Source organism: Epinephelus fuscoguttatus, linkage group LG10, assembly GCF_011397635.1.
Source record: "Epinephelus fuscoguttatus linkage group LG10, E.fuscoguttatus.final_Chr_v1".
Lineage (NCBI taxonomy): Eukaryota > Metazoa > Chordata > Actinopteri > Perciformes > Serranidae > Epinephelus > Epinephelus fuscoguttatus.
In genome coordinates, this window is record NC_064761.1 from 32,865,449 (window position 1) to 32,891,288 (window position 25,840).

Here is a 25,840-nt window from a genome sequence, read left to right on the forward strand (position 1 = left end):
AGTGTTGTTGATGTGGGTGTGGAATGATAGGGTGCTGTCGAGGACGACACCCAACCTGAGGGGAGGGGGAAACCGAGGAGTTGTCTATGGTGAGGGTGAAACTGGGATGTTTGGTGAGGGTGGACTTTGAGCCAATGAGGACTACCTCAGTTTTATTACTATTGAGTTTGAGGAAATTTGAGGAGAACCAGGCTTTGATTTCCTGCAAGCAGGCACAGAGGGAGGAGGGCGGGAAGGTGGAAATGGGTTTGGAGGAAACGTAGAGCTGGGTGTCGTCCGCGTAACAGTGGAAATGGATATTATGTTTACAGAATATCAGTCCAAGTGGGAGGAGGTAAATAATAAATAGGATAGGGCCAAGGACAAAGCCCTGGGGAACACCGGAGGAGAGGGGGATGGATGGGATGTGTATGATTTCAACTGGATGAACTGAGTACGGCCAGAGAGATATGAGTGAAACCAGTCTAGGTGTGTGTTATACCAATGGAAGCTAGTCTGTCAAGGAGGATGGAGTGTGATACAGTGTCGACGGCCGCGTTCAAGTCAAGGAAGGTGAGAATGGATAATAGTCCAGAGTCAGCTGCCAGGTCATTTGTGATTTTAAGGAAGGCCATTTCTGTGCTGTGGCGGGGGCGAAAACCAGACTGGAACTGTTCGTAGAGGTTATTGTTGGAGAGATGAGCCTGAACCTATGATGCCACTGCCTTTTCCAGTATTTTAGAGAGAAATGGCAGGTTGGAGATGGGACGAAGGTTACTGTACTTGCTGGGGTCTGAACCTGGCTTTTTCAGTATCGGTGTCACTGCAGCAGATTTAAGAGATGGTGGGGCAGAACCAGTGGTCAGGGAGGAATGGATAATGGCGGTAATCAGGGGCAGCAGAGAGGGGAGGCAGGCTATAACCAGGGAGGATGGCAGGGGGTCAAGTTAGCAGGTGGATGACTTGGATAATGTGACTCAGTAGTGTGTATGGCCCCCGCGTGCCTGTGTGCACTCCTGACAACATCTGGTCATGGTCCTGATGAGTCTATGGATGGTGTCTTGGGGGATCTCCTCCAAGACCTGGATCAGTGAGCTCCTGGACAGCCTGTGGCTGATGAATTGAAACATGTCCCATAAGTGCTCAATCTGATTTAGGTCAGAGGAACGAGAGGGCCAGTCAATGGCATCAATGCCATCGTCATCCAGGAACTGTCGACACACTCTGGCCACATGAGGACGGGCATTGTCCTGCACCAGGAGGAATCCAGGGTCCACTGCACCAGCGTAACATCTGACAATCGCTCTGAGGATTTCATCCTGTACCTAACAGCGGTCAGAGTACAGTTGGCTATGACATGGAGGTCTGTGCAACCCTCCAAGGATTTGCCTCCCCAGACCATCACTGATCCACCGCCATGATGTTAAAGGCAGCATAACGTTCACCACAGCATCTCCAGACTCTTTCAAGCCTGTCACATGTGCTCAATGTGAACCTGCTCTCATCTGTAGAGAGAACGGGGCGCCAATGGTGGACCTGCCAATTCTGGTGCTCTCTGGTGAATGCCAGTCAAGCTGCACGGTGCTGGGCTGTGAGCACAGGTCCCACTAGAGGACGTTGGGCCCTCATGCCACTCACATGTTTAAGAGGTCTTATAGAACAGATTTATGTAACTTTATACAAAAAATAAAAGTCTAATAAAGGTCAAATAATTTTTCAAAAACATTTTCTATGCTTCATTTGTCTTTTTAGCAAAGGTAGTGAAGCTGAGCTAATGTAATTAAAACTGACTATTTGCTACAAAACAAAAACACTTTTGATCCTTTATAGTTGTTAAATATCCATATTATATATATGCTGAATTAATTCAATCAGTATGATGTTACTGTCTACAGCCATGCTCAACCAAATGGTTGAATTGTACCATGAAGTGACTTCTTATCTGTCTCTGCACAACAGATACTGTAAGTACAGTACATTCACATACACCCACACACTGTGAGTCAGGATACAGCAGCTTTATATTCAGAGATTATTTAAGTGTGACCTTGAGTGTAACTATGTTTTCTGCCCGCCTGTTAAAGGATTTATAGTTCCTCTGTAGATTAATGATTAATAACCTACGCAGATTGACGCTCCACTGCTTACTATACGTTGGTGATTGCGTCAGCAGCTGTTTGAACTGTATGAACCTGACATGTAAGAACTCACAGCATTACTCTGTACACTGATACACTTTGTGACTCTGAATACAGTGTAGTCAAATTAGCTACATGTCAGTGAAAAGAAGTTTCTGAGTTTTCTGTCTTTCGTATGTTTGGTCCAGTCATGTTTTAAGAAACAAAGGTTAATTTTTATGCATTATAGATGCTCCAGTTTTGTAGGAGTTGTCAAAAAAACTCCCACAAGAAGTTCCCGACTTCCTTTTATAAACTGTCACTTGGGATCTTCCTGCTTATACAAAACACAACCATTTACATATTGTCGGCATCATTAGTGGGACGTGCTGGGAGAGAATAATATTCTAATGAAACCACTGGGGCTGCATTAAAGAGCTGTTCAAACCACTGGGTAATCATTTGTAGCTTGTGGATAGGGCAACTGTCACACTCAAATATTATGAAAAATACAGAGAAATCCAGGACAGGTGAAGTGAATTGTAGCAGTGATTTAAATATTCGTAGCACTATGCAGGATCATGACTGCTTTAGCCTTTTCCTTTAGCTTGAGCAGCAGTGTTTCCTGTTCACATTAGTAGGAAATACAATATCCAAAATTCTCTTTTACAGTTTTATCGTCCAATATCTTCACAGGGACACCCCTTCTCCTGTTTCTGATATCAAACATATTCTGTCCCTTATTCTCCTCTTCTGAATTCTGTAAATTGATGCAGGATTACAGATAATCAGTTAACCATATAAGCCCCTCCTAGAGTTAAGTCAATTTCAGGTTTTGCTGGTCTGGTCCAGTGTATGATGGTATGATGGTGGTGGTGTGCCATATTATGTCATTCACAATAATACCGGTATAATTTTTAATATTTTATGAAAAATTCATATCATGATACTTGCCACATTTTGACTTGTTGAATTGTTGACATATTGACGTCATACTGTTACCCACGGCAACAACAAGCATGGCTGAAAGCAAAATTATTACTGAATCTGCGGTGGTTCCAAAAAGAGGAGCAGCTTCAGTAGTGTGGAATAAACTGTGGCGTCCTGAATGTTTTATGAACAGCCCTGGACTTCTCAGACTCTTTTAACGAATTACCGCTCAGAGGGAACTCATTCAGCGGCTCCTCTGGCAGCAGCACAGCGTCTCTCGTTCTCCTCTTTAGCTGAGCACACATGGTGTTGTCAAGTGATTTTGTCATAAACCTTTGGTAATGTAAACCAACGTGACGCTCGAGGCTCGACAAAAAAAATCCATATATGTGAATGTGTGATAGTTGTGGTATCATAACAGCCTGTCACAGGTTACAGCGTGATGATCAGAGGAGAAATGGCAGAGCATAAAGGTCCAGGTGGGGAAAAAAAACGACTCAGTCATTTAGGATTTTGCTAAAAGAAATCACCTGTTGATTTATATATATAGATCCCAGGGAGCATTTTTGTATTTGGGAGCTGTTTAAATGTGTAATTTGTGGTAGATTTTATTATTATAATGTATACAGAATCTGAATCTCACTCTGAGTTACTGTTGTTCACAAACTAAAGAAATGAGATTATTTGTGTTTAATTTTTACTGAAAAGGCAAAATGTTAAACAATATCACTTATTTTGTTGCATTCTATATTCTTAATTTAATAATAGTTTTCTTTCTGTCATATTGTCAAGAATATCATTATCAAAAAAAATACCCTGAAATATTGTGATATTATTTTAGGGCCATATCGCCCATCCCTATGAAGGACGTTAAATTTTGGTGGAGGAGGGAAGATGAGAAAAGTGCATGTTGTGTTTGTCTATCAAAAAGTTCATGTGTTGGGGCGTCAGTAGCGTAGTGGATAGTGCCGGCGCCCCATGTATAGAGGCATTGCCTCGCCACAGTGGCTGAATCCGGCTCGCGGCCCTTTGCTGCATGTCAGTCCCCACTCTCGCTCTGTCTCTCCATTTCACCCTCTGTCCTGTCAATAAAGGCAAAAAGCCAATAAAAATAATCTTTAAAAAAAAAAAAAAAAAAAAAAAAGTTCATGTGTTTTTTGGGGTGACAAGATGAGACGAGGCAACTCTGTCAAGCCCCTTTTACACAGCCTGTTCACAGCAGGAATGTTGCGCCATTAGATTTCCACAGTTTATTCCACAGTCGGTAATAATTTTTCTTTCAGTTTTTCACATGATATTAAAAATTATACCAGTATTATCGTGAACGAGATGATATGGCACAGCCCTAGCCTACAATAAACATAAATGAAAATTAAAATGTTCAGAGATAAACGTAATTCATTTCCGTGTAGCCTAATTTTTGGTCAAAGCCACAGGGAACCACTGGAGAGGGGTTTAAGAACCACATGTCACCTACCTCCAATTTAGAGGGATTACTTCCTTATGAATGTACTTTTCTTTTTAAGGAAAATCCTGCATTGTATGTCTTTAATATCAAATCACTTTTTTTTTCTTTTTACAGTTTTTTACACTTGCCCAACCCTAGCCCCTTCACCTCTACTATTATTAATAAAAATTTTAATTAGAAGAAAAAAATGTGACTATGAGGCAACATATTGTGAAAGTTTTGGCAGTTTACACCAGTCACAGCAGCAGTAACTGCAAACTAACGGAGCAAACTGCAAACTCTGTCTCCAATATTTTCAGCAGTTACCTAATGAGTAAATGCAACTGTAATGCTTGTGATGGCTCCGGCTGGACAAGTGGTGCATTGTTCTGTCTGACAGCAATTTGGACAAACAGCCAGAGGTTAAGCTGCAGACTCAGCGGCATTTACAGCCACAGAAAACTGTTTACAAAGCTCTGTCTTCTTCTAAATACATTAATACAATAATGGAGTCGGTCCAGCCAGAGTTATAAATATACTGAATAACACAGAAAAGAGACAGTAACGTAATGATTCCCTTCACTTCTCTAAACACAGCTAAATTCTAAAAATATGAATTGGAGCAAAGTCATGTTTGGCCTGACATCATCTACTTACTGCTACTTATTAATTTAGAGATTTTACCACAAACACACACTGTACTGCAAACACACACTGTACTGGTTAAACCATCTTGCTCCTCCAGTCCGACCCTGCTGTTAGTTTTGTGTTTAAAGAGGGACCTGTGATTTCCTCCCTTCTGGCAGAGACGGCTCTGAACAATCTATGCTTGACATTACAAATTGCTCCGTCATCACCGTGGTACTATGCTAATTAGGTGATATTAATTGGATGTGCGTACGTGGGATGTGTGTGTGCATGTGTGTCCATGCCACTCCAACTGTGCCCTGGGCAGCTGGCACATCAACATTACTGCCGGTGAACTCTGGTCTGCTGCTGTGGGCATCGGATGTTAAAAAATGCAGTCCGAACCATCAAACCACGAGTAAAAAAAACGGTGTGTGGGTGTGTGTTTGTGCACGCCTGTGTGGGTTTATGGGTGGCGATGGCAACAGAGGCACCACATGTTTCTAAACAGCCACAGAGGAACAACAGCCTGGGAAAGTGGGACAGACGTGGCTGTGAGGCAAGACTGCACAAGAAGTCCAAGTAAAATGTCAGGGTTTCTTTTTTTTTATTTAAATGCTTGTTGCTACCATTCTTATTGAAATAGTAAACACACATGTCTGTGATATTACTGTAGTGGATTCTATTGGGACTATAATAGTGAATAACACAGGCCTGGAATTATCGAATAGAATAGAATAATTATTATAAGACAACAGAATGTAACAGAATAGAGTTCTGTCGAATCCTGTTATTCTTTTCTGTATGTTTAGGAATATTTTATTATCTCTTCTATCCTATTCTACTGTGCTCTGTTGTATTCTATACTATCTATCATGTTATAAACAGAATATAACAGAGTAGCATGCAACATAACATGACATAATACAACCTGACAGAACATGATAGTGTAGAATAAAGCTGGACTGCAGGAGTTTTAAAATGCCAACTCAAATCAGTTTGCATCAAGTGCATGAGGAGAAACTTCACAGATTTTCTTCCTTTTAATCTCAAACGTGAACAGTAGGGATGCACGGTATATATTGGGCCGATAATAGGGCTGTACCCAAATATTCGGATACTCGAATATTCGTTTCTATGGGTAGGTATACATTATGAAAATCTGGTATTCGATTTTTGTTTTTTAATTTACTTTTATTTATATATATATACAGTACAGGCCAAAAGTTTGGACACACCTTCTCATTCAATGCGTTTTCTTTATTTTCATGACTATTTACATTGTAGATTCTCACTGAAGGCATCAAAACTATGAATGAACACATGTGGAGTTATGTACTTAACAAAAAAAGGTGAAATAACTGAAAACATATTTTATATTCTAGTTTCTTCAAAACAGCCACCCTTTGCTCTGATTACTGCTTTGCACACTCTTGGCATTCTCTCCATGAGCTTCAAGAGGTAGTCACCTGAAATGGTTTTCCAACAGTCTTGAAGGAGTTCCCAGAGGTGTTTAGCACTTGTTGGCTCCTTTGCCTTCACTCTGCGGTCCAGCTCACCCCAAACCATCTCGATTGGGTTCAGGTCCTGTGACTGTGGAGGCCAGGTCATCTGCCGCAGCACTCCATCACTCTCCTTCTTGGTCAAATAGCCCTTACACAGCCTGGAGGTGTGTTTGGGGTCATTGTCCTGTTGAAAAAGAAATGATCGTCCAACTAAACGCAAACCGGATGGGATGGCATGTCGCTGCAGGATGCTGTGGTAGCCATGCTGGTTCAGTGTGCCTTCAATTTTGAATAAATCCCCAACAGTGTCACCAGCAAAACACCCCCACACCATCACACCTCCTCCTCCATGCTTCACAGTGGGAACCAGGCATGTGGAATCCATCCGTTCACCTTTTCTCGTCTCACAAAGACACGGCGGTTGGAACCAAAGATCTCAAATTTGGACTCATCAGACCAAAGCACAGATTTCCACTGGTCTAATGTCCATTCCTTGTGTTTCTTGGCCCAAACAAATCTCTTCTGCTTGTTGCCTCTCCTTAGTAGTGGTTTCCTAGCAGCTATTTGACCATGAAGGCCTGATTCGCGCAGTCTCCTCTTAACAGTTGTTCTAGAGATGGGTCTGCTGCTAGAACTCTGTGTGGCATTCATCTGGTCTCTGATCTGAGCTGCTGTTAACTTGCGATTTCTGAGGCTGGTGACTCGGATGAACTTATCCTCAGAAGCAGAGGTGACTCTTGGTCTTCCTTTCCTGGAGTCGGTCCTCATGTGTGCCAGTTTAGTTTGTAGCGCTTGATGGTTTGCGACTCCACTTGGGGACACATTTAAAGTTTTTGCAATTTTCCGGACTGACTGACCTTCATTTCTTAAAGTAATGATGGCCACTCGTTTTTCTTTAGTTAGCTGATTGGTTCTTACCATAATATGAATTTTAACAGTTGTCCAATAGGGCTGTCGGCTGTGTATTAACCTGACTTCTGCACAACACAACTGATGGTCCCAACCCCATTGATAAAGCAAGAAATTCCACTAATTAACCCTGATAAGGCACACCTGTGAAGTGGAAACCATTTCAGGTGACTACCTCTTGAAGCTCATGGAGAGAATGCCAAGAGTGTGCAAAGCAGTAATCAGAGCAAAGGGTGGCTATTTTGAAGAAACTAGAATATAAAACATGTTATCAGTTATTTCACCTTTTTTTGTTAAGTACATAACTCCACATGTGTTCATTCATAGTTTTGATGCCTTCAGTGAGAATCTACAATGTAAATAGTCATGAAAATAAAGAAAACGCATTGAATGAGAAGGTGTGTCCAAACTTTTGGCCTGTACTGTATATATATATATATATATATATATATATTTTTTTTTTTGGTGCTAAATGTAGTCTTTTTGTTGTTGGTAAATGTAGGTTATCAATAAAAATCAAAACTTTTAAATTTCATTGTTAAAAATGTGAAAATATAGTATCGCCTACCAATGGAGCTTGTGCGCACGGCACGCTTGAGCGCATCCGTCTGAGGCTGTGGATCAATGCCAAGTTTTACCACTTTATCACTATTCCCTCTAACTTGTAGCTGTTTTTTCGTTATCTTTTGAATTTAATATGAATTATAGAACCGTTTTTGTCAACATTTGTTTCCCCCGTTTTGTACAATGAATTATTGTTTAAAGTTTCAACAAGGTTCTTTTGGAGTGCGTGACACAAGCGTGTTTTGAAAACAACCACAGACTGTCACCTGCTCAACGCATCAGTTCCTTCGGATGCCATGACAGTAATAGCCAATAAAGTCAAAATATCATTTACAGACCGATTTAACAGACGATCACTGCTGCCCAACCCGCAGGTCCATTTGCGGGTCCCGCGGGTTATGGGTTGACCCGCGCATCACTACTCAGCTCAGTCTATAAATGCTGTACACAACAGTAAGGCTGTAGACATTATATTCTATTCAGGCCGGCAGAACCAGCAGCGCATCGGCTCTACAGTGCACGGCACTGCTGATTAACCACTTTATTGCAGCACAGAGTGTCTGCCAGCAACCAATTACTTGCAGAGGCTTCCTACAATTTGTTTCAGCGGTTCCGATTTAAACAGAAGACAAATGAAACAGGATGACTAGCCAATGTGAAAATTAAAAGAAAGCATAGAATAATGTACCGCTATACAATTAGGTCCGAAAAACTGCCGGAGTCCACCAGCCGCCACCTAGACTGAACATCAGTACCGACCAAAGTCTCAAAATGGATTTTTCCTCTGATTGTATGGAGAGGTGAATCGGATATACGTATATTGGCCCACAACTGCTGTGGTCTGATCCCAGTTTTAGTCACAGAGGAGTAATATAACAACACACTAGAAAAGAATAATAGGAGAAAACATAATGGAGTCTATTCTATCATATCATCTAGGGATGCATGATAATATCTGGACGTCATCGGTAACGTCCAACACTGGCTTTAAAAAAATTCTCTAACATGCTTTTTCTTAGTTTGCAAAATGAATGAATATTACATACATACAATAGCATTGTATTTCATGTCTGCATCTGCTGATGGGCCATCATGATGGGAGTATGCATGTATAATATGATGTTAATGCCACTACAGAAGAGACTTGGTGATCACCAAAATTAAGTGGGAAGAAAGTGGATATATCCATATCGGTATCAGTTAAATGAGTTGTTGCATATTGGATATCGGCAAAAGAATCCAATAATGTGCATCCCTAATATGATCTATTCCAATCTGTCATGTAAAAAATATAACAGAACAATGAGATAAAACAGAGCAGAGCAGAACATGACTGAATAGAATCAAGCAAAGTATAATAGAGCAGAACAAAACAAACCCATAAATAATAAAATACAACAAAATAGAGAGGAATAAGGGAGCAGAATAGTGCAGTAACTGATGATCCAAAGGTGACAAAGACATCGACATACCTCCAAAGTAGGAGCCGTCCATCAGCTTCATGCCGATGCTTCCTTTGGTCAGGACGCTGACCACCCCATGCTGGATGAAGTACATCTTCTTGCCGATGGTGCCCTCTCTGATGATGTAGTCTAGAGGCTGGAAGACTTCAAATCTCAGTTTGGTCAGCATGGCCGTCACAAAGTTGGGATCAGCGTTGGCAAACAGTGGCATAGAGGCCACCAGCTTACGGCAGTTGAAGTTGACGATTTCCTACATTTGAACAGGAAATAGCAGTGGATCATAACAGTGTACTGGATTGTTGGGCGTGTATGTTACACTTTATAAAGGCCTCCATCTGTATTAAGGCTTTCTTCTGCATTGCTAAAAAGATTAATTCCGACATCAGAAGAAACAGTGAGTTGTGGAAAGTAGGTGATAAGATTTAGCTTTGTTTTGGGGCTGGTCTGCTTCAGTATATCAGGAAAAACAACTTGCATAACTACTGAGTTTATGATTGATTCAGGGTAAGCACGTTTCATAACTTTCATTTTTGTATTTTGAAAAAAGGGAAATAATCAGAGTTTAATTTTTTAAAAGATTTATATAATCAGATAATAGTAACACAGTTTCCTGAGCAAACACACATGTACGTGTTTTTGTTTTTTTAATTACCCTGAGGACCCTGGCAGAGCTCATTCGAGTATTCTCCCTATTTTCCTCATTTTCTGTTACCTTAAGCGTACTCTGGGCTGTCCTTGAAGCAAGAGGACCTTGTTTACTGTAAACTGCAGTAAACAGTGTTTGCTGGCAGCAGGAAAAACAACTCTTGAGTGCGTGGGAACATAAAGTCCATGTGAAAATTACTTTTAACCCATCTGTTCCTTTTCTTTTAAACCTAGTTATTTTTCAGTGAGATCTGGAGGCACTTGAAGTAACTCCACTGACTACCTGGTGAGTGAGTAAATTAACAACAGTTAATGAGTAAATCAATACAGAGAAAGCTGGAAGTGACATTTTTAAACATTGGGTTTTTCTACGGGACAACATAGCTGAGCATTATAATGAATTCATTCCAGTCCACTTCATCAGTAGAGAGCTGAGAAGTGTGTGTTTGTGGGTGAATGAGCACATTATAGTGGATGCTTGGGTGTTTTCATACCTCGCGCAGCGGCTCATTAAGCTCCTCCAGGATGCTCTCCTCATCAAACATCTTGCCCTGGTATCTGTGCTCGTAGTAGTCATGGATTTTCTGTCGGAAGTCGGCTGGTAGTTTGTGGAACGACATGTACTGCTCCACTTGTTTGTACTGGAGGATGGAGAGAGACATGACAGATAAGCATAAGTTGATGAAATCAGGATTCAGCAACTCTTTTGTTAATTCTGACAGAGTCTGTCCTACTTTGCAGCGTCATGTGCAGCTGTGGGGACACCATGCATTTCTCGTGTATACTCAAAAAGCTTATTTCTCACTGTGTCTCGTCACGTGTGCAGTTACTGAGACATACAGCTTGGCAAACATGACAATCCTGCTACCCATTTATACCTTGTAGCTATGGGAGGAAAACGGTGATGAAGCTGTTAAGGAAACATGACAGCTCTGTTAAGCCCTTGAGGATTCATCACGCTCTGCTGTGTTTAAAGAAGAAAGACGCTGCTATTGTACATCTCAACAGTGAGTCTCTCTTTATGTTTTGGCGCACTAAATGCTTTATTTTGATAGGACAAATGTACAGAAATTTATCAGGCTTTCCACGGGGAAAACATGTCTATTACAGCTCTGTGATTTTCATGAGTAAAATATATAAAACAACTCTTACATGATCTGAAAAAAGACACAAGTAAATAATTAAATGGAACCAGTGGGCATCTGTGTACTCATGTTACTATTCTCAGAAAGGAAGATGTTTGCTATTTATGTTGGATTTGATAAATATGTAACTATGTGCAGAGAAAAAGAACACAGGAGGCTGGCTGCGGCACATTGTGTTCACTAACCCAAGTGATTCACACCATCACATATTCGCCACTGTTATGTTTATCTGCATCGAATGCAGCCAGAATGTCCACTTCTCTCAACTCATTATGACGCTCCATAACACATTTCATGCCTGGATTCCCTGTGAAAATAGCAGCCGCTGGATCTACTGTATGGCTTCTGCTGTGAGGTGGAATTGCATGGCACTATGTCAGCTGGGGAGTAAATCTCGCTATTATTCGCCATTCTATGTACACAAATGGCTTTTGGGGATGCGGCATTCATACCAGGAAGATGGGACATTGTATGGCGGTTTCACACATCACAACCTTCCTGCACCACCTGGCTTGTGTTTTAGAACAAAAGGCCAAGAAGATAACCCCTGAAAGCAGTGGAGAGCTGTTCACTTCCTGTTATATCAACAGCAGATTCAACACTTCAAAAAGATGGCTTTCGAGCCAATCACAGCACAGAGAAGGCACTGGTCAGGATAAGAAAAAACTCTCTGTATTTGTACTACTCGATCTTACCGCAGCCTTTGATACAGTCGACCACTAAGCCACTTCACAATCTGGTTGGTCTTTCTGGTACTGTTTTTAGCTGGTTTAAATTTAAGGTTTCTGACAGAGAATTGTATGTAACAAGGGATGAATGTTTATCAAATAGCTATAAACTGGATTGTGGGGTCCCCCAAGGTTCAATTTTAGGTCCAGCACTTTTTAGTCTCTACATGCTGCCACTTGGAAACATTACCAGGAGGCAAGGCATCAATTCCATAGTTATGCTGATGATACACAACTGTACATCGCCTAGTCTCCTAATGCCTCGGGGGCAACTGATGCCCTTTTTTACAGTATCTTAGATATCAAGTCCTAGATGTCAGAAAACATTCCTCAACTTTCTTCAACTCAACTAGGACAAAACCAATGCCTAAGTTATTGGTCCTGAAGCTTATAGAGAAACTGTTATATCAGCAGCAGATTGGCTAACACTCCAAAAAGAAGTCGAAAGATGACTTTCAAACCAATCACGGCACAGAGACAGCACTGGTCAGGGTTGCTATTGACCTGAGGTCAAATATGGATATGAAAAAAAAAACTCTCTGTATTCGTACAACTTGATCTTACAGCAGCCTTTGATACAGTCGACCACTCAATTCTTTTAGCTAGACTTCATAATCTGGTTGGCCTCTCTCGTACTGTTTTTAGCTGGTTTCAATTTTAGCTTTCTGACAGAACATTTTATGTAACAATGGATGAATGTTCATCAAAAAGCTATATACTGGATTGTGGGGTCCCCCAAGGGTCAATTTTCTGTCCAACACTTTTTAGTCTTTACATACTGCCACTTGAAAATGAGTCATCAGGAGTGTAACAGTATTTTAACGGAGCAAGGTAAGCTAATTGCAAGCATGCTTGGTTGAAAAGGAGTAAAAACAATGCTTTGAGATGGCTGTCAGAGATGGCAGAGGTATGGTCACATAATCCCGTTTGAGCTTTAACAGGTGATGTGTTCCACGTTTTTTTCCCCCTATTGCTCTTGGAAAGAAGAATAGAGTACTGTAAAGAAACTGTTACCATTGGAAATCGCTGGTTGAGGTTCAACGCTGGAGGTTGCACCCATAATTCACGCAAGGGATCATGGGGGCTAGGAATAAGGTGTTTAGCGCTTTGTGTTGAATTCTGCTTTTATGAAAAGTGCTGCATAAATAAAGTTTGATTGATTGATAGATTGATAGATGCAACAAAAATCTAATCGGGTAAGAATCAAACATACGAGCAGGAATAATATGATTGGATCAGTTTTTCAAGGACCCTAAGCTGCTTCTGTAACAGAGATCAATACTGTGCAATACCGGCTTCAAAATGTTACATAAGGTCTCCCTCTCACCCAAGTGTTTGTGTGTGTTTAGCAGCATGAGTCATCCCTCTGTGGGATAAACTGTCAATTGGATGAGTAGTAGATTCCAAGCAGAGGGGTCAAGGGAGAACCTCCCATGTTCAACACCACAACAAGACGCAGCTTACATCTTCTATACAGAGCTCAAATATGATTGTTAGAAAAACATTGCTCAAACAGCCTTACAGTGCCATTTACTGCCAGTGAAACAGAAATTGATTGCACCCTGTCAAGCAAAGCCATCGCTGTGTACCGCTCACCTGTGGTTTTGCAGGGTCTGTATTAATCAGCAGAGTTATAATTTTTTTGAAGTTATAGTTATTCTGGCTGTCAGTTTTCAGCATTTTAACCTCAACTGGGGAATAACATGTTAGAGAAACAAGCAGAATATGATAAAATAAGACTTGGCTGAGGAAATCCTTTCAATTATTAGTTGAGTAAACTCAAAAATGGTTCACACAACACACTCAGCTGACATTGGTGGCGGTGGAGGAACACATGAATGTACCTCCATACAGGGCACAAGGGGTCAGTGAACAATTTATGAGTAATGATGTGAATTATAGAGGACAATATTGATTTAAAGGAGTACTTCACCTCGCAACTGACCATTTGTATATCTATGACTAACCCTATGTTACAATGAATATGTGGAGAAAGCTTTGATTTTCTCGTATGCCTCCATGATGAACAAAAAATCCGAACATGAAGAAAATTCTTGATGAGTTCAAGTAAAAGTGGTCCTTGTTTAAGCCTTCATTTATCCAGTTGTATGCTCAGTATTTCCCAAACAGACAGCCCTTTCTGACAGGAAACTGAACTGAAAGTAAAACTTATTTATGCTCTCTTCGAAGCCATACTCAGTGTTGTTGTGTGTTGTCATGTCATTATACACTACCTCATGGGTGCCGGTGATTGTGTGTGTTATCACATCCAGGGTGTTTCCATTCACATATCAACTCCCTATCCCATATCCTGGCCGGTTTTTTTTCCTCGTCGATGGTGCTGCTGTAGCTGACCGGCACATCGGGAACCCACAAGCGGGTCTTCCAGCTCTGGTGTATTAAAGGAGCTATATGTAAGAAATCTAAAGCACATAGTCGTAAAATCCTCCTAATATGTCACAGAGACTAAGGAATAATGTTCATATAACATACTGATCTCACCGACAACAATAGCACAGCCAGAATATTCGCATTTAAAAAAATATTTTATGATCCGCAAATCATGTTTATGTTTTGAATTTGTGTTTTGGCCTGTTGCGCCACCCACCGCCGTCTACCAGTCACGCAGTTAGTAGAGTCTCAGCATCAGTTACAGTTACGACTGAACTACAGCAGCACGGCAAGCAGCATTAGCAGTGTCCCAGTACATAGCATTAGCAGCCGGCTCCTCCTCAGCTGTATCCCGGCAGCAGCGTTAGCAGCAGAGAAACCGGACTTGATGAAACGGTCCGCTGGAAAACCCAAGATCACGGACGCGGCAACACGGCCCTGCCACGGCAGCCGTCCGTGGGCAAACAAATCAGTCTCCAGCGTGCTGCTGTCCAGCGACCTCGAATCTGTAGGGGAGGGGGGGCAGACACGACTCGCGGCAGTATTTTGAATTTGAGTGCAGTAACCGTTTTGGCCACATTCTTACATACAGCGCCTTTAATTTGTGCTTGTCATAGTGATTTACTTGCATGCCATTCTGTTTGTTGCACTAACCCTATTTGTTTATTACGTTACATATCATAGGCCCCAAAATATTTATCCATATCTCAGTACCGAGCAGACGACTACATAACTGAGACTTGGATTACATTCCACAAATTTTGAGAGAGTTTACATTGATATAGTTTTGCTGTTGTTAAGCACAGCCCCCTATGATTTCAATTTATTAAGAATTTTTTTCTGGTTTTGGATTCTTAATTCAACAGATGCATGAGAGAAAAACAAAGTTTTCTTCACATATTCAATGTAACATGTGTTGAGCACTTGATATATAAATGATTATATAGTTGGTGAAGTATTCCTTAAAAAAGGAAGTGTTTAATGTTACAGACACTTGGAGACTATGTCAGCAATCATGAAGGCTTAAATGGCTCAACACTTTACTATGATGGTCACAGCCACACACGGTAATGTTTTCCCAGTCCACACTCTTTAAACTCATCAGTTTGTTACTTACACAGGTTACTTTAATTTATGGTCAACCACACCTATAACTAACATCACACAGTTGGTTTGATTTAGCATCTACTTATTTGCTTTTAACTTCACATGGTTTAATTAAGTGTACATATTCTAGCATTATAGGGTTACACAGGCAAACTGTTTGATATTAATCATCTGTTTCTTTGTGTTTGAGTTACCATGGTTGTTTGGGGAGGTCACTTCCTGGTGGAGCAAAAGGCGTGGCTCAGGGCTGAGGACTCATAAATGGAGCCAACTCGTTGGACCAAACATCTGCTGCCGTGTCATGGGAGGGATTTGGGTTTAGTTGGTTATGCGTTGTACTTAGTTGTAGTTGCTGTCCATTTTGGTTACACCTTGTGTATTATTTGTTTTTTCCAAATCACTATATTTGCTCAGTCAGGTGTGTTTGTTCATTTTTTTGGTTTGGAATTTTTCATGCACTTTTTGGGGCATATAAAAACCCACGGTTTGGTCAACAGCTCCTGACAGCACCTTTTGTTCTTCCTTTAATTTGCCACCCATCTGTATCTCATTAAGTCACTAGATGGCCAACAGAAATTAGACCTATATAGACCTATGTATGAACTGAGGTGTGGAAAAAGTGGAGCAGATCTAACAAAGGATAATCTTCAGCTGCCTCTTTTTGTACGTACTCCATCCACTTCTTTAATCATCAAGAGTGCCGATACCACCCAATCAGGATTTATAAGGACACGCCATGTATGGAGGACCAGCAGGGGCGCTGACAGTAACCTTGCATGTAACAGCCAATGACAGGTGCATGTGATAGGATGGCTCCCTGTGCGGGAAATTACACTGTGTCACACTCTAAGGTGACATATGGGTTAGAGAAGAAAATGGAGGCTTGACCCTGGCGGCTTGGGTGGCACGGCAAATCACAATATCCTTTATATAGCACATACTGGCTGTCATGGTGGGACATCATTAATTTTGTTTCTCTACAGGAGGATTTTCTCCCCATAATATAAAGCAGCGACAGAATGTAAGAATTATGTAAGAATTGCAGCATCGGTGGAAGAGAGTGACATTTATCCTTATTTTCAGGAAAACTTCATTTCTATTTAGATTACTATAAATCCACTTTATCTCTTATAATCCTGCTTTTTATTAAATTTTCCACATACCCTTTCTTTCCCTGTCTCTTTCAGGCACTTTTATCCAATGATTCCCCAGTATAATACTGTTCTACAGTGTGATGCATGTCCTAACAGATAAACACTACATACACAGCATGACCTTATACTTGACAAAATGAAAATCTGAGTGGATCGCTTACTTTAATGAGCTGCATTATGAAATTACATCTGCAATAACAATTTACTGCATCCTATTCTTTCTTACATAAACCAATTTCAAACTCAATCTCATTCAGTCTTAATTAATTGCCTCGAGCCACGGTTCATTTGGCATGAAATGTGGTGGCAGCGCTAAATGAAAACCTTTACAGGGTGTCATCTTCAGCCCCCCGTTCAGATTTCTAACACATCTTGAATGTAGATGACAACAATCTGAATTTTTCTTTCAAAAATTTGTAAGAAAAATGAATTCAGGACATCAGAGGGGGATCCCCAAAATAAACATACTCCTAACTAACCCAACAAGGACGAAAGACATGTCACTTAAATGTGACAAATCTCGCCCCATTTGCAGTGAGTCAGTAACAATAAAGATGCAGACGGCTTCCAGCTCATTCAATCAAGCACGGGGATAAACTGAGGGACTCCTATTAAGTGTTTCCTGCCTCAGGATTCAGCGTGTGGCAGTCTTGATTAAACTGGAATGACATCTCTCTCTCTGTCTCTCTTTTGTTCCCCACTTCTTTAAACGTGCTCGTTGAAGGAGCTGAGTTTTATCGACTTTCTGATTTTCTCAGCATTAGACTTAAAGTCAGTGGGACTGGAGTGAGAACTCAAATTTACAGTAAAAAAAAAATTTGCTGGTTTAGTAACTACACAATTTGTTGTGGCAAAGCTGTTCAATGATTCCTCTTGGTAGGATATATTAAGAAAATATGTTAAAAATCCTTAATGCATGCTGTGTTACCATGCGGTTATGTTGTTGTTTGAGAACAAAACAAAGTGAAAGATGGGAAAGATGACGAGTGTCTGGCACTCTAAACTGTAAATCAGTGCTCTGACTCACACTGTATTACACACTTCTGAACAAGTGAAATCTGAACAAATGCCAGCATTTACAACCAGACACTATGAATATCTACCCTCCATGACGGCAAGTTCCACTCAGTTTGTTTTAAAGTGTCAGCACAAGGAATACATACATGTCTGAGACACAGACTGTATAATATAGACGAAATACATGACAGCTCCCATTTTTATATACAGTATTGGGTCTGACACAGCTAAGATCCTCTTATATTATAGTAATAATGCAGTGTCCTTCTTATAAAATCAAACTTTGCTGTGGGGGATGTAGATAAGGCTGGACTTAGACCCTCCAGAGGTTCTTGTATAAAACCAACAAATGTATTACATTACTGAAATCCAATCTGTTCTGGACTTAGTTAAGGGGGGGAGGGTTGAGGCAGCACTGAGGTTTTTTATGGGACATAAAGCCTCTAGTTGGTGGCTTGCAAGCATGATCCATGGCTGTCACTGTAAGCTGCCACAGAGGGAAGGGAGAAATTGAATTGGCCCTCCCATTAATGGGTCATGTCACAGAGCGTCAGGACTCAGGATGTGACAAGTCTGTGTGTGTGTGTGTGTGTGTGTGTGCGCGCGCGCGTGCGCATGTGTGCGTGTGCACGCGTGCATGCGTGCGTGTGTGTGTGTGTGCATGTGTGTGTGATGTCCTGCGTGTATAAAATCCGAGTTGACTTCAGCAGTATCTTTTAGCTCACTGACTGACAAGTGGAGACAAACCCACAGAAGAGTTGCAATTTTAGTGGAAATAGTTATTGGTTAAAAATATATATAATTGATAATGATGTGATTTTTTTTTTTTTTAAAGATATTTTTTGCCTTTAATGGACAGGACAGTTAAGTGTGAAAGGGGGAGAGAGAGAGGGGATGACATGCAGCAAAGGGCCACAGGCTGGACTCGAACCCGGGCCGCTGTGGCAACAGCCTTGTACATGGGGCGCCTGCTCTACCACTAAGCCACCGACGCCCCAATGATGTGATTTTTGCCAGGGAATGTACCAAACAAGCATGTTCCCTTACGTCTGGAATATAATTTGTAGACCGCAAAATCAATCATGATTTATTTTGCAGCCCTATTACAGCCCATCAACCCTTTGAAACTGAAGGAAGATATGACCCAAAAAAAATGAGTAGGAAATTGGTAAAAAAGAGAAAATTAAAAACAAGAAAATTTGTAAAGAAAGAAAGAAAGAAAGTTACAAACAAACAAAAATGGAAATGACCCAAAAATTACAATAATTCTGTAACGTACTCTTAAAATGTAACAATAATCATTATTACAAATAAAGTTTTTCCATATTTTTTAAAAATAATTTTCAAAATCTTTTTTTTTTTTTTGCAAGTTGCTCATTGCCTTTTTCCCCATGTTTTTGAAAGAAATCACACCAGTTTGCTCAAGGCTCAAAGGTTTGAATACTAGTGAAAGGCATCTGAAAGCAGCACAAGAAAAGTGATGTTGCTCCAGCTTTCAAAGGGTTAATTACTGCATGACCTATATCCTGATTTCATTATGATTTGACAATATATTTCGGTTGTTACATCTTGTGATGCAGTTTCTTGGACACATCATCAGTGATAGTACCTAGGGTCATAGGGGGTCTCGGGTCTTTCAACTTCAGTCCCACTCACCCAGACGACCCGACCGGGGGTGATCAGTTCCCGGCTTGTGTCCAAGAAGGGATCGCCCACTGCTTGTCCCTCCTGATCCACAGCCATCGTGAGGCTCTCTCTGCGGCCTTGGAAGCTGTACTGATGGCTCTTCTCTTGCGTGCTCCTGTGATGCCCAGGAGGCTGTAGGCCTTACAGAGTGACTTTCCTGCAAAGCCCCTTCCCCCGACTTCAGCGGGCAAGCACGCACATGCCACCCCCGTCTGCGGCACTCCTCCACCAGCTTCGCATATTTCTCCCTCTTCCTCTCACTGGCTTCCTCCATCCTCTCCTCCCAGGGCACCATTAGCTCCAACAAGATGACCTGCTTGGATGTCACTGAGAGCAGGACGATGTCTGGTCTAAGGCTGGTTTCCACAAAGTTTTCAGGGAATCTAAGTTGCTTTCCCAGATCCACCCTTAGCTGCCAGTCCTTCGCTGTTCCAAGGAGGCCTGTTTGGGCTTTCGGTCGGGAAGGTAATTGTTCTCCGGCTCGCACGAATGAGATTTCACGCCTTGGTGGTTGCAAGCGCTTGTTCTGGTCGATGGCAGTGTTGATGGACTCAGCAACCGCCTTCGGCACCTGGTCATGGCGCCAGCGATAGCGGCCATCTCCAAGTGCTTTAGGACAGCTGCTGAGGATGTGCTCCAGAGTTCCTCTTCCTTGGCACAAGGGACATGCTGGAGTATCGACCTTGCCCCAACAGAAGAGGTTCGAAGGGCTGGGCAGGACATCATAGACAGACTGAATGAGGAATGTGATGCGGTAGGATTCTGCCTTCCACAACTCAGGCCATGAGATCTTCCTATCCATGGCTTCTTCCCATCTGGTTCATGCACCCTGTTGTCTCAATCTCACCGTCAGGCTTGCACGCTGCTCCTCGACCCCAGCCCTCATTTCGCATTGGACCAGGTCCCGCCTTTCCTTGTCCTCAAGTTTGTTGTAGTGAGTTGTTGGAATGGTTCCCAGGCCTGCACAGCCGGTCGCCACAGATCCCACAAGCTCTCTGTGACGCAGCCATGACTCTACATGGTCCACAGCCTCCTATGCCCTCCACGTTCTGCCAGTCCTCACCTTGATGCCAACTTGAGATACTTTTGGGTCCTAGGATTCCCTGTACTGGAGCACCTCCCTCGCTCTGGTAACTATAAACTCCTCGGTAAGGCTGTTGATGGGGAGCGACAGCTTGTTCTTGTTGCCGTATAGGGCAATGCTGCTTAGACTTCGAGGTAAGCCCAACCAACATCGCAGGTGGCTGCTGACCCTCCTCTCAAGTCCTTCCACAGTGGAGATTGGAAATTCGTATACCAGTAATGGCCACAGTATCCTAGGCAGGACACCATGCTGGTATAACCTTGAAGTTCCCTGGAAGACCTGACTTGTCGACTGTAGTCAGCCAACTCTCCAGTTGTTCATTGGTTGCCCTGATGGAAGCGGCATCCTTTAGGGAGCAGTCAAAGGTTTTTCTGAGGCTCTTCACGGGTTTCACTGTGACTGATGGAATACAGGTACCTCTTAGAGAGAAGTGGAACTGGTCGATCACCTTCCCTCTCTTCAGGACTACAGACCTGGATTTTTCCGGCTTGAAGCGCATCCAAGCCCAGGTGGTTAGCCTCTCCAAGCCCCGGAGGATCCATTTGCATCCAGGGACTGACACTGTTGTTACTGTCAGATCATCCATAAATGCTCTGATGGGGGCTGACGGGTTCCGGACTTGGTTTTGGGGCCTCTGCACTCCGCCTCGGCAGACTTGACCAGCATGTTCATGGCCAGGGCGAAGGGTATCACTGAAATGGTACATCCAGTGATGATCCCTTTCTCCAGTTGGTGCCGCTCAGATGTAACTGTGCTGGAGGTGAACCTCAGATTAAAGCTGTTATAATAATCCATGATGAGGACTTTGATGTTGCTCGGGACATTCTAATATTAGAGACACCGCCTCCCCTCATGTGCACTGATGACATAACAATCAGTCATAACAGTATAGCAATAACCTCTGGTGATGTGTTATGTGCCTGTGTTATAAATTTGGGAAGGGGTTTCAAAGATGCAGGCATTTGATAGGCAGGGACGGTTTAACAAATCATGTTCTCAACCATGTTATGGGAACTGACATTAAAGGCATTGTAGATCCAGTGTTTTTGGATCTTGACCAATGCCAGGGACAACTGTGGCTCAGAGGTAGTGCGGTACCCCCCCCCCCCCCCCCCCCAGTCCGCATATCGAAGTAACATGCAAGATACTGAACCCCAAATCACTTCCGATGTGTGTGAGTGCGTATGAATGGTTACTGAGGAGGTGGCACCATGTTCAGTAGTCTCAGCCACCAGTGTTAAAGGGCTTTGAGTGGTTGGAAGACTAGAAAAGTGCTATACAAGTGCAGGCCATTTACCATTTAAAAGTCAGGACATCTCCTCCTCTGGTGCATGAATTTTGGCCAATAAAATCATTGGAAAAACCCTTGAAAGCCACTATCTATAGGATTTGAAAATGTATGACTTTAGCACCTCCAATAGTCATATGAAAAAATCCATCAGCGACACTAAGAATGACATGTCAGCTGGATTTTTACAAAATAAAACATACGATATCTGAATAATTTCTAAGAGTCTACAATGAGGAAAAATAAATCTACATATAGTGGCTATAAGGCGGTGAAGACAGTGAGAAATCGAGCAGTTTGGACTTGGACTCTTTAAAATATAAGTTTCAGAAGAAGTTGAGTGTGGCTGACAAAAAAAAAACTTAACTCAAGGTCCACTAGCAATTTCTGGAGCTTTACACCGTATCTGACTGACTATGAGATTTGGTTGAAAGCTTCAGAAAAAGCAAGTGAGTGGACCTTGAATTAAATTAAGTTTTTTAAGTGTCAGTGGCTCAGGTAGTCCAGGTCAGGCTTCAGTGGGCATCCAGGTTATGAAGTGAGCACTTCCTCAAGTCGCTGTTTCATGTGTCAAGGCCCAATGGATCAGTGCACATCTCCAGAGGCCCCAGGGGTCACATCTCGCTCCTCTCACTACCATTCGGACACGCTGCTCTATTGCTCTTGAAGGGGGGGAAGTGATGGGGGAGGAGGAGCGGGAGTGCAGTTACATAATGGCTAATGCCCTCTGTCCATGCGCGGTGTCCGCTGGCAGATGGTGTATTGCCCAACAGTCAAGGGCAAATGGACATATGAAGCAGGGGAGGGCTGGGGGGATGGAGGGACGGAGATGGAGATGGAGATGGAGATGAGAAGAGTGTTGTAGAGAAACACAGGATGAGGGCACCAGTCACCTCAACATGAAGACGTGGATGATGAGGGAACACTAAGCTGCTGCCACTGCCTCATTTAACTGTAGTAGTAGTACTGTTTGTAGAGATGCACATCTACAACTTCATGTCAGACACTATGGTCCTGTCTAACCGTTGGCCGCATCACACTCCAACATGTTTAAGAATTATGTTTGAGAATGGAGATGCTGTGAATCCCAGCCACGGGTACTTGTATCCAGGTGATACTCTAAGGATTGTGGGGTGTCTTATGTAATTTGAAAAAATAGAATTTACGATTTGATTTTAAAAAAATCAAACATGTGAAATGGCAAAAAGTAATGCAGAAATGGTTGAAATAGTCAGTGGTGAAGTAATTGATAGGAAAAGGCAGGGGCATCATTTCAGCAAAAGCTAAGGTATGGCAATATGACAGAGCTACTGATGATGGAGTTTCAAAAATATAAACTTAAATAAAACTTCACTTTGGTCTTTGACCTGTCAGAAGTACATACTATGCTATTGAAAACTGTTTCAAAGGACATGAAGCTGTTTCTCACATTCATAATACCTCATGTCTGCATGTAATGCATGACTTGGTAAGAGCAGTGAAAACATCGGACCTATTTCGGCGCATATTTCAGCACCATGGACAGCGAGTGGACATTTAATTATCATTAGTCATGTGTTTAACTTCACAGAAAATAAAGAAAATAAATTAATTACAAGCTCATTTCCAGAAGATAACCAAGGGATCAGGTGTATGAAACATAGTAAAACAAAGGCCAATTTGGTGCAATACTGTATAGGCGAATTTATTGGAGTGTCTCCAGAGACTGAAAATACAAGCTTAACATGCCGACATGAAGAAAAAAACCCCCACATACAATCAGACAGGCTTCAAGACATCATTTAAACAGGCTGTCTACAGCAGCAGAGCAAAATGCTTTTACAACACACAGATACTGTATTTTTCCAAATAGTAGCCCGGGCGTTTATTTCACAAAATCGATTTTGACCCCAGGCATTTAAAAGAACCAATTTTGTTAAAAGGCATGGCATATAGGTCCACAGTAACTTATTACTATTATTATTATTATTATTGGGTCTAAGAGTGAGCTACAATGAGTACCGGGCCATCATATCACAGCATCCGCGGTGAGAGGACACGGAATTGTGTGCGCTGTTACGTACACGGGTGTAGGTGATCACGAATATTTGATGCGGGAAAGATGGAGCCAGATGTATTACCTGTTTTAGATACGTGGCTGTCTGTCCGTCTGTAGCACGAGTCATGTGCACCACTTCACCACCGACCCATGAGTAAAAGCGCAAACAGTCCCTCAAGGATGGACAGCCATGAGGCAATGAATGAGGAAATAATCGCCCGGGCGTTTAATCGGACCGGCGTTTAATATGCAAAACGAGGTCAAACCCCTGGCGGCTATTAGGTGCCCGGCGGCTATTTGGAAATATACGGTAACTCACATAACTCATAACTCACGGAGGAGCGAAGTGGCGAACAATTTGATTCAGTAACACTCGTATTCACTAACACTCGTATTCACTGATGAGCATGTTATTGACCTATTTAAGCACAATACAATGAAAACAACCAGCCAGTGCGCCTCCAGTAATGACTACAGAACCTCTCTCTCTTTTTTTTCTCCCGATTCCAAGGTATGGCAGCTGCCATACCTCGCCATACCTAAATGACACCTATGGGAAAAAGCTAAAAGTAACAGATCAATAGTTTAAAAATTGAAAGCCAGCTAAAAGTTACCTAAAGTAACAAATAAACAGGTAAAACAATAAGCAAAACATAATGAATAGAAAATGAAATTGTCAGCTGAAAGTAAAGGACAAACAGGTGAAATAATTAGCTTAAATCAAGGGTACAATGGTTGAAATTGTTAGCTTGATCAATGGATAAATTGTTGAAATAATTAGCTAAAAGTAAAGAATAAATGGTTGAAAAGACTGACTAAAAGTAATGGAAAAATGGCTGAAATCATTAGCTAAAAGTAATGAATCAACAGGTGAAATAATTTGCTAGAAGTAATTGATTCACTGTTGAAATAAGTAACTGATTGATGATAACTGATGGTTGAAATAACGGCAAAAGAAAAAGATAAATGGTTGAAAAAAATGGACTAGAAGTAATGGTAAAATGATTGACATAATTGACAAACGTAATGGATAAATCGTGGAAATAAGCAGCTAAAAGTAGTAGGAAAAGGGTTAAAATAATTGACTAAAAGTAATGGACAAATGGTTAAAATACTAGACTAAAAGTAACAGAAAAATGGTTGAAATACTAGACTATAAGTAACGGATAAATGGTTGAAATAACTGCAAAAGGAAAGGAAAAATGGACTTGAAGTAATGGTAAAATGATTGACATAATTGTCAAAAGTCATGAATAAATCGTAAAATAAGTAGCTAAAAGTAATAAATAAATGGTTGAAATAATTAGCAAAACTAATACATAAATGATTGAAATAACTGACTAAAAGTAACAGACAAATAGCTGAAATAATTAGCTAATAGTAACAGAATAAATTTGCTAAATGTAACTTGATAAACAGCAAAATAATTAGCTAAAGTAATGGATAAACAGGTGAAACAATGAGCTCAAAGCAGTGAATAAATGGTTTAAAAAAGTCCATCTTCAGCCACCATAAATGGTATTAGTGCGAAGGCAAACCAACATAAACACTGACAATTCAACTGAATGAAGAAGTAGTTGACAGCTGGGAACCACTGCTTCACAGTGTTTCTCATTAGCGTCTCTCTCCCTTATCTCACACTTACGTGTCTCTATTTATATTCCTGTTGCGAGACCTGCTAAACACACCGCTCACCAAACAACATGTGTCCATTCTGATAAAACAGAAATATCACCAGCAACTCTCCAGCCCACACTAAACAGTTTGGATCAACACTCTCTTTGGTCAGCAGGCATCTGCATGCAGACAGGACAAGGTGCTTAGTGCTGGAGCTATTATGACATTTCTGTCTCAACGCTGAGCACGATGCTAACTGTTTACTCTGTGTTGTGTCAACACAAGTCCATGCTGTCGCTAGCATTTACATTATCTTGGACAAAGAATCTGTTTCGTCAGAGAGGCAAGTTTCACCCCATAGCTCAGTCTCCAGCCTGCTATCTGGCGGTAATTTATTGC

The 25,840-nt window shown here is 41.6% G+C and overlaps 1 protein-coding gene across 1 annotated transcript in view; it reads right to left on the reverse strand.

Annotated features, from left to right (window-relative positions):
- Positions 1–25,840, reverse strand: part of hcn2b (hyperpolarization activated cyclic nucleotide-gated potassium channel 2b) — a 74,422-nt gene that overhangs the window by 14,634 nt on the left and 33,948 nt on the right. The window contains exons 5-6 of the mRNA XM_049588951.1: positions 10,681–10,827; positions 9,551–9,791 (exon numbers count right to left, since the gene is read on the reverse strand). Of these exons, the coding sequence (XP_049444908.1) occupies positions 9,551–9,791; positions 10,681–10,827 (388 nt within the window). The remainder of the gene's footprint in view (positions 1–9,550; positions 9,792–10,680; positions 10,828–25,840) is intronic.